We start from the raw sequence: 15179 nt of genomic DNA on the forward strand, positions 1-15179 counted from the left end.
TGGTGTAGACAGAGTAGGGAGGCAATGAGAATCAGAGTGGAGTTCATGTTAGTGAATAGCTTACAGAGAAAGAAATGGGAAAAAGGATTAATGGAACCGGCATAGTTCTGAAGGCTGTCATTGACTTGATGGCCAAATGGCCTCTACGCCATAGGTAAATATGAAACCACCTGCCTGACCATCTACTCCAACAAGTCATTTGTTCAACCATTCCTCTACACCTTCTCCAAAATCATCTCTCACTTGCTTTGCACGCTCTCCCATTAGTGTTACCGATATCTGCACAAAGTGGAGTATCAAAGGCCCTTCAGCAGGCCAGAAAATTTCTGTCAGCATTTCTTGAGAATTCATGTCTTTGTAAGTCACAAATCTGTCAAGTTCAATAAGATATAGATTCAGGTTCTCATTTCATACAACACTGGCCTGTCAGAAATTAACTAACCACTGATGCTAGCAATTGCTCAAACTGCAACAAATGATGATAACTATAGCATAACAAGTATAAATCAACAAATGACTAGCCATTTAAAGGTAAATAATAACAGATACCAACAATACAACAACCTAGAAGAAAAAAAAAGAACTGCCCACAATAATAGTAAAAGACAAACAGGACAAAAATAAAATTTGGAACAGAAAAAGGCGGCTAACATAAAGGCAGAACAGTAAGGCTGAAGTAGCAGCCTCATTACTGAGATATCCACTGAACACAGTGTTACGTACCCCGTAACTGGGTTGCCAAACCAGCAGAAATGGATCACTCAGTTGGAGTCTGGATTACTAGAACTAAGAAAGTTTTATTAAAGAAACAAGCAACACAGTAATCGAAAGGATAATAAATGCAACAGTTCAGCAATGATAAACACACATGTGCACAGAATTAAGATAACAGCATCAATCAAGCTCTATCGTTGTCTAGGGGTAAATGACCAAATTTCAAAGTGACACAAAAGTTCAGTCCAATTTATTTCAGTTCGCAGTAATCGTTGCCATGGCGATGGACAACGTGGGGGGAGGGAGAGAGAGAGAACGGGAACGACTGATCATTCAGAAACGACTTCCACTCACAGACCGGCGATAATTGCTCACAAGCAGCTTTTGGGCAGGTCCTTGTTGATGTCACCTGAGGTCACCGACTGTGACCCCTCCTCCAGATGCGGTCGATCCTCTGCAGTGAACCCAGCACCCAAGCAAGGGCGGACACACACCGTGTTCCCGCTGATCGTACCTTTCCACCCTGTGCGTTGTCCGGTACTTCCCACCAACTCGTGAGAGGCGCACCGCTTCCAGGGTCTCGTTACCTCGGGTGTCGTGTGTCCTGCCTTAGCGAACCTGTCCCTTTTTATCCCCCTGCTGGAGTATCGCCTGTCCATCACTTCAAACAGTTCAGGGTTCAAAGGGGGAGCCGATCTTGGCAATACCCAGACTGATGGCTCCTTCATTAACATCTCCACATGCTGCTTCATTGTTCCTTATCTCTCCTTCCCCCTGAGGACAGGTGGCAGACCAACTGCTGATGCCACTGATGCTAACCCAGGCCAGCAAACATCTTAATTTTCTGTGTATTCTCGTCACAACAGAAACAATAATAATGGATAGACAACCAGCATGAAGCAAAGCAGTTTACTGTGTTACGTACCCCGTAACTGGGTTACGTACCCCGTAACTGGGTTGCCAAACCAGCAGAAGTGGATCACTCAGTTGGAGTCTGGATTACTAGAACTAAGAAAGTTTTATTAAAGAAACAAGCAACACAGTAATCGAAAGGATAATAAATGCAACAGTTCAGCAATGATAAACACACGTGCACAGAATTAAGATAACAGGATCAATCAAGCTCTATCGTTGTCTAGGAGTAAATGACCAATTTCAAAGTGACACACAAAGTCCAGTTCAATTTAGTTCAGTTCGCAGTAATCGTTGCCATGGCGATGGACAATGTGGGGGGAGGGAGAGAGAGAACGAGAACGACTGATCATTCAGAACGGCTTCCACTCACAGACCTGCGATATTGCTCACAAGCAGCTTTCGGGCAGGTCCTTTGTGATGTCACCTGAGGTCACCGACTGTGACCCCTCCTCCAGATGTGGTCGATCCTCTGCAGTGAACCCTGCACCCAAGCGAGGGTGGACACACACCAGGTTCCCGCTGATCGTACCTTTCCACCCTGTGCGTTTATGGCCCAGTACTTCCCACCGACTTGTGAGAGGCGCACCGCTTCCAGGGTCTCATTACCTCGGGTGTTGTGTGTGTCCTGCCTTAGCGAACCTGTCCCTTTTTATCCCCCTGCTGGGGTATCGCCTGTCCATCACTTCAAACAGTTCAGTGTTCAAAGGGGGAGCCACTCTAGACAGCTCTCTCTCCCGTCCCTTCATTACACATCTCCAGATCGCCTGTCCATCACTTCAAACAGTTCAGGGTTCAAAGGGGGAGCCGCTCTTGACAATACCCAGACTGATGGCTCCTTCATTAACACCTCCAAATGCTGCTTCATTGTGTGCCTTATCTCTCCCTCCCCTGAGGACAGGTGGCAGACCAACTGCTGATGCCACTGGTGCTATCCCAGGCCAGCAAACATCTTAATTTATGTGTATTCTCGACACAACTGTATATGTAAATGAAGATGTAAATGAAGGAAGAGAAAAATATCAACAGGGTGTGAACTGGGTGGGAGTCAAATAGTTAACAAGAATAGGGAAACAAATACTCATTAAAATGACCTTCATCGTCTCCATTTTGTGCTGTTAAGAGACAATACGTACAATGAGCGTCATAGGAAGTCATTCCTGCCTGTGGCCATCAAACTTTACAACTCCTCCCTTGGAGGGTCAGACACCCTGAGCAAATAGGCTGGTACTGGACTTACTTCCTGGCATAATTTCACACAGTATTAATTAATTAATTAATTATGGTTTTATATTGCTATATCTATACTATTCTTGGTTGGTGCAACTGTAACAAAACCCAATTTCCCTCAGGATCAATAAAGTATGATTATGACAATGACTAATAGTGTATTCATTTGTTTTTTAGAACTTAGATGGTTTGGGGGGGGGGGGGGGGAGAAAAAGAGCAGTTATAGCACATCTCTAAGCACTTGCAGTGAACAGGCTTTTTTAACTGCTGCAGTCCTACAAGTGAAGAACTACATTGGTGCCAGGAAGAAAAAAATGAATAAACATGTTTCCAAGTCAGGATGGCATACAGATTAGTTTGGCAACTGACATGGGAGAGATTATGGTTTCAGAAATACTGTCAGAGTAGACTAGACTAGTGGCTGCAATATACTTTACAGATAGTACTACAATCAAAGTTGACCAGAGGCAATTTATGCTTAGGATGGTGGATGAAGTATTGATCAAGAAGGCTGCTTTATCCTGGTACACTGCACTGGGAACATTGGTGGAACTGCAAACATCCAGTCACGGGTCTATGCCATCACTCTTTGAACGTGTGCTTTATAGACAGGATGTTTTTTGAGATGTTTTGTGAGCCACTTACTATAGGACAGCGGTTCCCAACCACCGGGCCGCAGAGCATGCGCTACCGGGCCACGAGGAAGCGATATGATTTGGAGATATGAGTCAGCTGCACCTTTCCTCATTCCCTGTCACGGCCACTGATCAGCCATTACGCATGCGAGCTCGTGACCCGCGCGTCATCCGTGTCAGGGTGGGAAAGAGATCAACTCCTCGAGCTTGCAAATGACAACGGGCTGAAAAGTATGTTTGACATAACATCTCTGTCGGCATTTTGGATCAAAGTCAAGGCTAAATATCCTGAGATAGCCAGAAAGCACTGAAAACGTTGCTTTCATTTCCAACATTTTTCTGCGAAGCGGAGTTTTCTGCAATGAATGCAACGAAAACTAAACTGCGAAATAGACTGGACATAAGGAACCCCCTTCGAGTATCGCTGTCTCCCATCACCCCTCAATAGGACCGTGTTGTTGCAGGGAAACAAGCCCAGGGCTCCCACTGATTCAGCGATATTGGTGTGTTGCAATGATTTTATATATTCATACAGGGGAAATATGTGCTGTGTGTTTAATATCCAAATGTTTCTTAAAATGTTATGATGCTATTGACTTATAAATAACCCTATAACAATTACAGCGTGGAAACAGGCCTTCTCGGCCCTTCTAGTCCATGCCGAACGCTACTCTCACCTAGTCCCGCCGACCTGCACACAGTCCATAACCTTCCATTCCTTTCCTGTCCATATACCTATCCAATTTTTCTTTAAATGATCATATCGAACCTGCCTCTACCACTTCTACTGGAAGTTCGTTCAACACTTCAAGCTCCCCTGTCTTCCCCTGATAATTGACATCACTGTATTCATGCGAGGAAAATATGCGCTGTGTTTAATATTAAATTCGTTAGATAAACCCTTTTAGAAACAAAATTGAGTGTATTACCCACTTATCGCCTATATTCCAGTAGTGATTAACACCCACCCCCACGAACAGAATCGCCAAAAAGGATTTGCTGGGGGGGATCGGCAGTCACGACGTGCATGCGCACTGGTGCCCACGCAAGGCTTCATGGCCATTGTAGCCTTTCTGGGTAAACAACGCATTTGACTGCCCTACCCCCCCCCCGGTTGGCCGGTCCACAAGAATATTGTCAATATTAAACCGGTCCGCAATGCAAAAAAGGTTGGGGACCCCTGCTATAGGATACCCAGGGTATTTCCAGCTGCTATGATCACATTACTTGTATGGCTGATCCAGTTGGCTATCTGTCAATTTATAGTGATAGACTCAGTAACAATAATGCCACTGAAAGCCAAGGGTAGGTAGTCTGACAATAGAAATCATCATTCCCTGAAAACTTTCTGTGGTGTAAAAACTACTTGCAATGTATCATCCTGTGCCCAAATGCTATCCCAGTATTGCTGCATGCAGTTGTGGACAGCTGCATTTGCTTAGGAGATAGGACTAGATTTCAACATCATGCAATTATCAGCAAAGACTCCTACTCATAATCTTATGATGGAAGTATGATTACTGATGAAGCAGTTGAAGATAGCGGCCCGAGAAATCAACCCAAGAACTCAAGCAGAGTTGTCAAGTAGCCAGGATAATAATAATAAATTTGTGGAGCACTTCATACAGATGATGATGTTCAAAATGCTTTACAATGGGATAAAAGTGCAAACATGGAACTAAATAAAAAATTAAAATTAAAAATAAAACTTGAAAATAAAAGACAAGAAGATGTTAGTTAAAGCAAGATTAAATAAATAGGCTTTTTGCTGGCATTTAAAAGTGTCAACTAAATCTGCATTCTATAGTTTTAGATATTGAATTCCACGGTTCAGGAGTGCAGTTTAAAAAAATCCTGACCTGCCAATTATCTTTTCAGACAGATTGTTTAAGAGACCAGCAGAAAAAGACGCAAGAGGTTTATAGAACAAAAACCAGTCTGTGATGTACATTGGTCCCAAAGCATTAAGAGCTTTAAAAACATAAAAGATACTTTAAAATCAATTCTAAAAGATACAGGAAGCAAATGCAGGGTAACTAGTATGGTACTGATATGTCCCCTCATCATAGTTTTGGTTATAAATCTAGCGAGGACTATAAAAAGTGCATTGCAATAATCTAGTCAATATAAAGGGGTGAATTAATTTTTCAGCATCATTACGTGACAGAAACAAACATACCTTTGTAATATTCTTTAAGTGTAGAAATGTTGCTCTGGTTGCTTTCTTTATGAGGGAGTTAACATTCAAATCTGAATCAAGGATAACATCCAGGCTAGTTATTTCTCATTTTACAAGGGGAGCAAAGTTATCAAGTTTATCTCTTCTAGCTTTGAAACCAAACAGAACCATGTTTATTTTAGTTTAAGGAAACTATTGCTCATTCATGCAGCCATACCAGGAATAAGAAAAGATGGGTGTTATCATCAGGCTCCACAGAGATATACAAATTTGTATTATCTGAATAATTGGGAAAATCAAGTTATGCTCTCTAATGATGTCTCCTAAGGGAAGCATGTATAAGGAAAAGAGTATGGGACCAAGTGAGCTTCCCTGAGCAGTACCACAACATACCTTGTATCTCTTAGGAAATTGGTCTCCAAGAAAAACAAAAAAAAATCTCCAAGATATATTAGTGAAACCAATTAAGGGCACTACCAGAGAGGCTAACTCAATTCTGAAGATGATTTTGGATAATCAACCAACAACCACAAACAACAACTTCTTTTCAGCAAATGAGCTGGACCACTGAAGTGTTTTCCCCTTCATGCCCATAGTCTTCAGTTTTACAAAGCATTCTTAATATCCATTACAGTCAGGCTCATCTCACTTCTTAAATTCAATGTTTTTGTGCACGTTTGGACCAAGGCTGGATCCAAGGGGTCCAGGTAAAATTCAGTCTGTGCAACAGTATAATATTGGCAACTGACGGCAAAGTTGCTTATAGTATGCATCACTTCCGATGATTCTGTCTTGTTGATTGAGCAGTAATTAGAAGTGTTTGACTTAACCAAGCTGTTGCCAACAAGAAATAGCTGTGCAAGTTTCCACATTGTCATTTGCTATAGGTGTTGTACAGGACTGGAGCAACTTGTCCAGAAATACAGCTAACTGTGGAACCCAAAGTCTTTAGTCTTATAACTGCCCAGTTCCTGAACAATAAGTGAACTAAAGTGGTGATCGACCACAATAGATCTCTACTCGTTCGTACAACCATTCAATTGATTACAGGTTTCCCCCGCCATCCGAAGGTAGAGCGTTCCTACGAAACGGTTCGTAAGCCGGAATGTCGTAAAGTGAAGAAGCAATTACCATTTATTAATATGGGAAAAATTTGTGAGCGTTCGCAGACCCAAAAATAACCTACCAAATCATGCCAAATAACACATAAAACCTAAAATAACAGTAACATATAGTAAAAGCAGTAATGATATGATAAATACACAGACTCTATAAATTAGAAATACTTCTCTACAACAATTGCCTGCACTGTTCTCCGTAGCGAAAATCTGACGCAAGCGCTGTTGGCAGAAAATCTCACGCAAACGCTCTCGGCAAAACACTCTCTCTAGTAACCTTTAAGCTATGAAGCTGCTAAATCATACCAAATAACACGTAAAAATACACAGCCTATATAAAGTAGAAATAACGTATGTAAAATGTAGTATCACTTACCGGAAACAACAGGAATTCTGCAGATGTTGAAAATTCAAGCAACACACATCAAAGTTGCTGGTGAACGCAGCAGGCCAGGCAGCATCTCTAGGAAGAGGTGCAGTCGACGTTTCAGGCCGAGACCCTTCGTCAGGACTAACTGAAGGAAGAGTGAGTAAGGGATTTGAAAGTTGGAGGGGGAGCGGGAGATCCAAAATGATAGGAGAAGACAGGAGGAGGAGGAGGGATAGAGCCAAGAGCTGGACAGGTGATAGGCAAAAGGGGATACGAGAGGATCATGGGACAAGAGGTCTGGGAAGAAAGATGGGGCGGGGGGGACCCAGAGGATGGGCAAGAGGTATATTCAGAGGGACAGAGGGAGGAAAAGGAGAGTGAGAGAAAGAATGTGTGCATAAAAATAAGTAACAGATGGGGTACGAGGGGGAGGTGGGTCCTTAGCGGAAGTTAGAGAAGTCGATGTTCATGCCATCAGGTTGGAGGCTACCCAGACGGAATATAAGGTGTTGTTCCTCCAACCTGAGTGTGGCTTCATCTTTACAGTAGAGGAGGCCGTGGATAGGCATGTCAGAATGGGAATGGGATGTGGAATTAAAATGTGTGGCCACTGGGAGATCCTGCTTTCCCGACGCAGACTGGGAGACCGCTTTGCTGAACATCTACGCTCTGTCCGCCAGAGAAAGCAGGATCTCCCAGTGGCCACACATTTTAATTCCACATCCTATTCCCATTCTGACATGTCTATCCACGGCCTCCTCTACTGTAAAGATGAAGCCACACTCAGGTTGGAGGAACAACACCTTATATTCCGTCTGGGTAGCCTCCAACCTGATGGCATGAACATCGACTTCTCTAACTTCCGCTAAGACCCCACCTCCCCCTCGTACCCCATCTGTTACTTATTTTTATGCACACATTCTTTCTCTCATTCTCCTTTTCCTCCCTCTGTCCCTCTGAATATACCTCTTGCCCATCCTCTGGGTTCCCCCCCCACCCCCCGTCTTTCTTCCCGGACCTCCTGTCCCATCATCCTCTCGTATCCCCTTTTGCCTATCACCTGTCCAGCTCTTGGCTCTATCCCTCCTCCTCCTCCTGTCTTCTCCTATCATTTTGGATCTCCCGCTCCCCCTCCAACTTTCAAATCCCTTACTCACTCTTCCTTCAGTTGGTCCTGACGAAGGGTCTCGGCCTGAAACGTCGACTGCACCTCTTCCTACAGATGCTGATTGGCCTGCTGCGTTCACCAGCAACTTTGATGTCTATCACTTACTGGAATTGGGACAGCGCCGAGCACAGTGATGATGGTGTGCTCCTGACGAAGGGTCTCGGCCCAAAACAGCGACTGTACCTCTTCCTAGGGGGGATGCTGCCCGGCCTGCTGCGTTCACCAACAACTTTGATGTGTGTTGCTGATGATGGTGTGTTAGGCTGAGTCGGAGGCTGGGGCGGTGCAGTGGCACCCACCCTCCGGGCAGCGAATGGATACCGATCCGCGAAGCATGCAGGAGTCCAGTGGTAGCCGGGACGCACACAGCACATCTTTAAGAAAAAAGCTGAAATAAACATGCTAATTGATTAGGTGCCGCCCGGCACATAAATGTCGGCCCAGATCAGAGGTGACGCAATTGGCAATCGCCTCTGATCTGGGCTGACAATTACGTGCCAAGTGGCACCTAATTAATTAGCATGTTTATTTCGGCTTTTTTCTTGAAGATGTGCTGGATGCCTCCCGGCTACCACTGCATTCTCTGCGAATCGGTATCTGTCCACGGCCCAGGGGTTGGAACCACTGGGGTGGTGGGACATGGGGGTGTCATCTCATCGTTGATCAGGGCAGGCAGGTCATCTTCTTCTATGTCTGCCTGCCTCGATGGCGAAGGTCGAGGTTCGTCGTCTGCTGTGGCTGATGTGGAAGGCTTGCTTGACTGCTAGCCTGGCGCATTTTTCTATCATACAGTACTTTGTAAGCATTCAAACCATCCTGCAAATATGCCCTAAACCGACATACCCTTTCAAAATTAAAGTCGTACTTTATCATTGTAGCGAAAATCTCACGCAGTTGCTTCACGTTCGGTTTCTGGACGACTTCACTTTCGCTACTGCATTTGGTTTTGATCGTTAATCCTTTCCTCGGCTCTTCATCTATCAGTTCTTGGTCATGGGATGCCAAACCTCTTCAACATCATCTTCGTCAACTTCCACAAGCCAAACTCACTTTGTCCCTGCTTCGTTCACCACGATCGAAACACTTAATTATGTCTAGTTTTACGCTAAGTGTAACACCCTTACGAGCTCTTTTAGGCTCTCCCGATACCTTGGAACTCATCTTGCAAACGGCTGCTCACAGGCACATGTTTAAGCAATGCCAGCGAGAATGCCATTCCGAATCCAGGGGAGAGCGGCTGCTTGGGGCGCGCACTGCCTTTTTTCGTGCACTGCCTTTTTCATAACAGTGAAAACACCTTCTGTTAGCGAAAACAGGGAACTAATGTAGGTCTTTTGTAACAGTGAGGTTTTGTAAAGCGAACATTCGAAAAGCGGGGGACACCTGTACTGGCATTTCTGCCAGGCATGTAACTGTCTCATCTCTTCTTGCAGACATGCCTTGTAAATGCAAATACCAAAGAAAGTGCAATTTCATGCATCCTATTCCCACTATTCAGTCCTCAGTTATGTCATTTTAAAACCAGAATAAAATGGCCTTTTGTGCATGTAAATCTAGGTTTAAAGTTCCAAGCAACAAATATATCACTTTTCACGAGGAAAGCTGCAGATGCTGGAATATCAAGCAACACACATAAAAGTTGCTGGTGAATGCAGCAGGCCAGGCAGCATCTATAGGAAGAGGTACAGTCAACGTTTCGGGCCGAGACCCTTCGTCAGGACTAACTGAAAGAAGAGCTAGTGAGAAATTTGAAAGTGGGAGGGGGAGGGGGAGATCCAAAATGATAGGAGAAGACAGGAGGGGGAGGGATGGAGCCAAGAGCTGGACAGTTGATGAGCAAAAGGGATATGAGGGGATCATGGGATGGGAGGCCTAGGGAGAAAGAAAGGGGGAGGGGGGAAGCCCAGAGGATGGATGGGGTACGAGGGGGAGGTGGGGCATTAACAGAAGTTAGAGAAGTCAATGTTCATGCCATCAGGTTGGAGGCTACCCAGACAGAATATAAGGTGTTATTCCTCCAACCTGAGTGTGGCTTCATCTTTACAGTAGAGGAGGCCGTGGATAGACAGATCAGAATGGGAATGGGACGTGGAATTAAAATGTGTGGCCACTGGGAGATCCTGCTTTCTCTGGCGGACAGAGCGTGGGTGTTCAGCAAAACGGACTCCCAGTTTGCGTCAGGTCTCGCCAATATATAGAAGGCCACATCGGGAGCACCGGAAACAGTACATTACCCCAGCCGACTCACAGGTGAAGTGTCGCCTCACCTGGAAGGACTGTCTGGGGCCCTGAATGGTAGTGAGGGAGGAAGTGTAAGGGCATGTGTAGCACTTGTTCAGCTTACAAGTGCCAGGAGGGAGATCGGTGGGGAGGGATGGGGGGGACAAATAGACAAGGGAGTGATCCCTGCGGAAAGCGGGGGGGGGGGGTGAGGGAAAGATGCGCTTAGCGGTGGGATCCTGTTGGAGGTGGCGGAAGTTATGGAGAATTATGTGTTGGACCCGGAGGCTGGTAGGTGAGGACCAGGGGAACCCTATTCCTAGTGGGGTGGCGGGAGGATGGGGTGAGAGCAGATGTGCGTGAAATGGGAGAGATGCATTTGAGAGCAGAGTTGATGGTGGAGGAAGGGAAGCCCCTTTCTTTAAAAAAGGAGGACATCTCCTTCGTCCTGGAATGAAAAGCCTCATCCTGAGAGCAGATGCAGTGGAGACGGAGGTATTGCGAGAAGGGGGTGGCATTTTTGCAAGAGACAGGGTGAGAAGAGGAACAGTCCAGATAGCTGTGAGAGTCCATAGGCTTATAGTAGACATCAGTAGATAAGCTGTCTCCAGAGATAGAGACAGAAAGATCTAGAAAGTAGAGGGAGGTGTCAGAAATGGACCAGGTAAACTTGAGGGCAGGGTGAAAGTTGGAGGCAAAGTTAATGAAGTCAACGAGCTCAGCATGCGTGCAGGAAGCAGCGCCAATGCAGTCATCGATGTAGTGAAGGAAAAGTGGGGGACAGATACCAGTATAGGTTTGGAACATGGATTGTTCCACAAAGCCAACAAAAAGGCAGGCATAGCTTGGCCCCATACGGGTGCCCATAGCTACACCTTTAATTTGGAGGAAGTGGGAGGAGCCAAAGGAGAAATGATTAAGAGTAAGGACTAATTCCGCTAGACAGAGCAAAGTGGTGGTAGAGGGGAACTGGTTAGGTCTAGAATCCAAAAAGAAGTGGAGAGCTTTGAGACCTTCCTGGTGGGGGATGGAAGTATATAGGGACTGGACATCTATGGTGAAAATAAAGCGGTGGGGGCCAGGGAACTTAAAATCATTGAAAAGTTTCAGAGCGTGAGAAGTGTCACGAACATAGGTAGGAAGGGATTGAACAATATATCGCTTTTGTTAAGTTAATCAATGCTATGTTGTTTTGTTGCTATTTGGCTTCATGCAATTTGCTGAGGGTCTGCTAATCACTTTTCACTATCCCTATCACAAACCCTAAACCTTATTCTGTAAAAGAACTTGGGGTACTAAACTGTACTTATCTCTCTCAAATAGCAATAACTCTAAATCTAAATATAAAAAGATTAACCTTTCTATTTATAACCAGTAATCATAATCATCCAGGGACTTGGAAGTCACTCAAGTTATACCACAAGTCTGCACTCATCTGAACAACACCATCATGTATTAGCAATTATAGGAATCATCATCCTCCCATGTTATGAAACATTCATTTATAATCTGGTTGCAGTATTGTTCTTTAGATCAAGCAATTCCATTAGCTCTTTCATGGGCAGATGGCAGAAAAAAGGCAAAAACCTACAATTTTATTGATTAGCAGGAATTCCCAAAGTTATATCTGAAAGACTATGTTGTTGTACACATACATTTCAGAATCCACAGGCAAACCCACAAATCTGTAAAGTACACTATTGTAGATCACTTGACATATACATAATTGTTTGCTTCTCTGCTAACCAATTTGTAAATCAATATGACTTCTATACATCTGCCACACACTGCCAAGTCATTCTAAATGTTCGTAAAGTAGCAAGAAATCCAACCTAATGTAAAATCTTCCATGGTCTGTTAATGTCTTTCCCTAAATAGTGGTGGTGCTAAGTACCTTCTAGAACTGCACTTCTGATTGAAACAGCAACCCCAATGTTATGAAGTAGGAGGTTCAAGGATGAAGTAGCAGGGGTATATTTCAACTGTGATAATTCTCATAAATTTCTTTACATTTTAAATGTCGCCGTAAGTTTGTCATAGTTTAACTCACTTCAAAAAAGGTAACCAGCATGGAGCAAAGTATGGTTAATGTCGTTTGTACATGGTGGCTATCATCATTATTTGGGGAGAAGTTTGGAAGGTAATGTCACAGTTGAAGATAAGTGTAAAATATCTGATTTACAGTGTCAAAAAAGTATTAAGGGGTTTAAGCATTTTGAAAGGGATAATCTAGCAGGCCAGGAAGAACTATATCTCAAGCTGTTAAAAGAACCAAGAGAGGGCATTTAGGATACTCTAATTATTTGTCAATACCATTCCCCCCCCCCACCCCCAGCCATAAAAGTGGTGCAAGAACTCTTGGTAGCACTTATTGTGTAGTAAAACACAACCCCTCACCCAGAAAGGACAATAGATGGCAAAACATTTATCAGAGTTAAAAAGCTAATAGGATGTGTGCTTGAACAGCATGTTGAACAGGGCCTCGAAGCCCAGAAAGATGAGAATAGGCCAAATATATCTCTTTAACTTACATAGGGCACCATTCAGCCGATTGTGTCTGTTGTGTTGTAAATGTTACATAGTTTTATGATAGTTGCAACTGGTAAACTTTGTGTTGATCCTATTTATTATTCACTGTTTTTCTGATAAACAATTTTCATTCTTTGTCTTATTTATCCTACCCCATTAATATCTTTTGTTATTCACAAGTCTTGATTATTTTCTTTCAACTGGTATCAGCAATTTCTCCTCGACTCCACCCTTTGAGACCTTCTCTTAACCCTGCCCATCTTCCTGTGCAACTTATAATTTGTTTAACTTCAAACTCTTCCTTAGCTGATACAATCTCAACCTTTGATCAAGGTATTTAGACTGGTGACACAAATTAGAAATGATTAGCTTTAATGGACAAATGGCCCTTTCGCAAGTGCCACTTTTCTAACACTTGTTAACTATCCCACTTCTCAAATCATTTGTCTGTAAAGACTCAGAATGAAAATTACCCATTGCTCACCTCTAATCCTCAAATCTGTAACAGGAGAATGCTATTCTACCAATCTGGATTGATTTAGGGAAAAAAAGTGTCAAAATGAGTGTCTAGACTTGATGTTATCTGTTTCTGGGCAGGTTTCTGGGTACCGGTGACTCGTTTCCATCCAGGGGGTCAGTGTGGACATGGTGGAGGATTACAAATACCTAGGGATACGAGTTGACAATAAACTGGACTGGTCAAAGAACACTGAGGCTGTCTACAAGAAGGGTCAGAGCCGTCTCTATTTCCTGAGGAGACTGAGGTCCTTTAACAACTGCCGGACAATGCTGAGGATGTTCTACGAGTCTGTGGTGGCCAGTGCTATCATGTTTGCTGTTGTGTGCTGGGCAGCAGGCCGAGGGTAGCAGACACCAACAGAAGCAACAAACTCATTCGTAAGGCCAGTGATGTTGTGGGGATGGAACTGGACTCTCTGACGGTGATGTCTGAAAAGAGGATGCATGCCATCTTGGTCAATGTCTCCCATCTACTACATAATGTACTGGGTGGTAACAGGAGTACATTCAGCCAGAGACTCATTCCACCGAGATGCAACACAGAGCATCATAGGAAGTCACTCCTGCCTGTGGCCATCAAACTTTACAACTCCTCCCTTGGAGGGTCAGACACCCTGAGCCAATAGGCCGGTCCTGGACTTATTTCCTGGCATAATTTACATATTACTATTTAACTATTTATGGTTTTATTACTATTTATTATTTATGGTGCAACTGTAACAAAAACCAATTTCCCCCGGGATCAATAAAGTATGACTATGAATATACTCTCTTAATCTGTTACTGCCAGCAATTCCAATTATTTCATTAAGGTTTACCTGATACCAGTATTAAAATCAGTTTCTCTGCAAATCACGCAGAAATACTCAACACTATGCAGTATGTTTAAACAATTAACCATTTTTTAAAAAAAGAGAAGCAATGTTACTTATGCAAACCTCCCTCTGATGGGGCAACATCACAGTTGAAAAGCCTTTGAGGGAGAAAGGTAAGGGTGCAAGTAGACGTCTACTTACCTTGAAATAAACTGAGGAAGTGAAGAACAGTTTCCGTAATGGATCAAAATAAAGGGAAATAATATCTGTAATTACACAAAACATTGAGCAACAATTTGAGAACAACTTCCACACAATTTGGCAACGAGAATATTTCACTGAAATCTTTACATGCAATCATAAAGGTGACTTGTGTGTTCTGTGCATAATCCATGAGGCCCCACTGCATTACTGTCAACACACAAATTATTCAGCACCACCACTGATGACACTGATGAAGATGCAAATGCACGAAGTATATCCTTATAAAATCACTTCATGCTTATTGGAAGAATGGGCAAAAAAGTGGCAGATGGAATAGAGCGCTGGGAAATGTGCGAAAATGAATTTTAGTAAAAGGAACAATAGTGCAGACTATTAACTAAATGGGGAGAATGTTCAAACATCAGAGGCGCAGAGGGACTTTGCAGTCCTCATGCAAGACTCCCAGAAGGTTAATTTACAGGTTGAGTCTGTGGTAAAGAAGGCAAATGCAATGTTGACATTTATTTCAAGGGGAATAGAATATAATGCTGAGCCTTCATAAAACA

At 43.6% G+C, this 15179-nt stretch overlaps 1 protein-coding gene across 1 annotated transcript in view; it reads right to left on the minus strand.

The window, feature by feature from the left end:
* cenpi (centromere protein I) overlaps positions 1-15179 on the minus strand; it is a 99537-nt gene that overhangs the window by 50821 nt on the left and 33537 nt on the right. Inside the window, exon 13 of the mRNA XM_072270730.1 lies at positions 14611-14675. Coding sequence (XP_072126831.1) covers positions 14611-14675 — 65 coding nt within the window. The remainder of the gene's footprint in view (positions 1-14610; positions 14676-15179) is intronic.

Source organism: Mobula birostris, chromosome 10, assembly GCF_030028105.1.
Source record: "Mobula birostris isolate sMobBir1 chromosome 10, sMobBir1.hap1, whole genome shotgun sequence".
In the NCBI taxonomy this organism is placed as follows: domain Eukaryota; kingdom Metazoa; phylum Chordata; class Chondrichthyes; order Myliobatiformes; family Myliobatidae; genus Mobula; species Mobula birostris.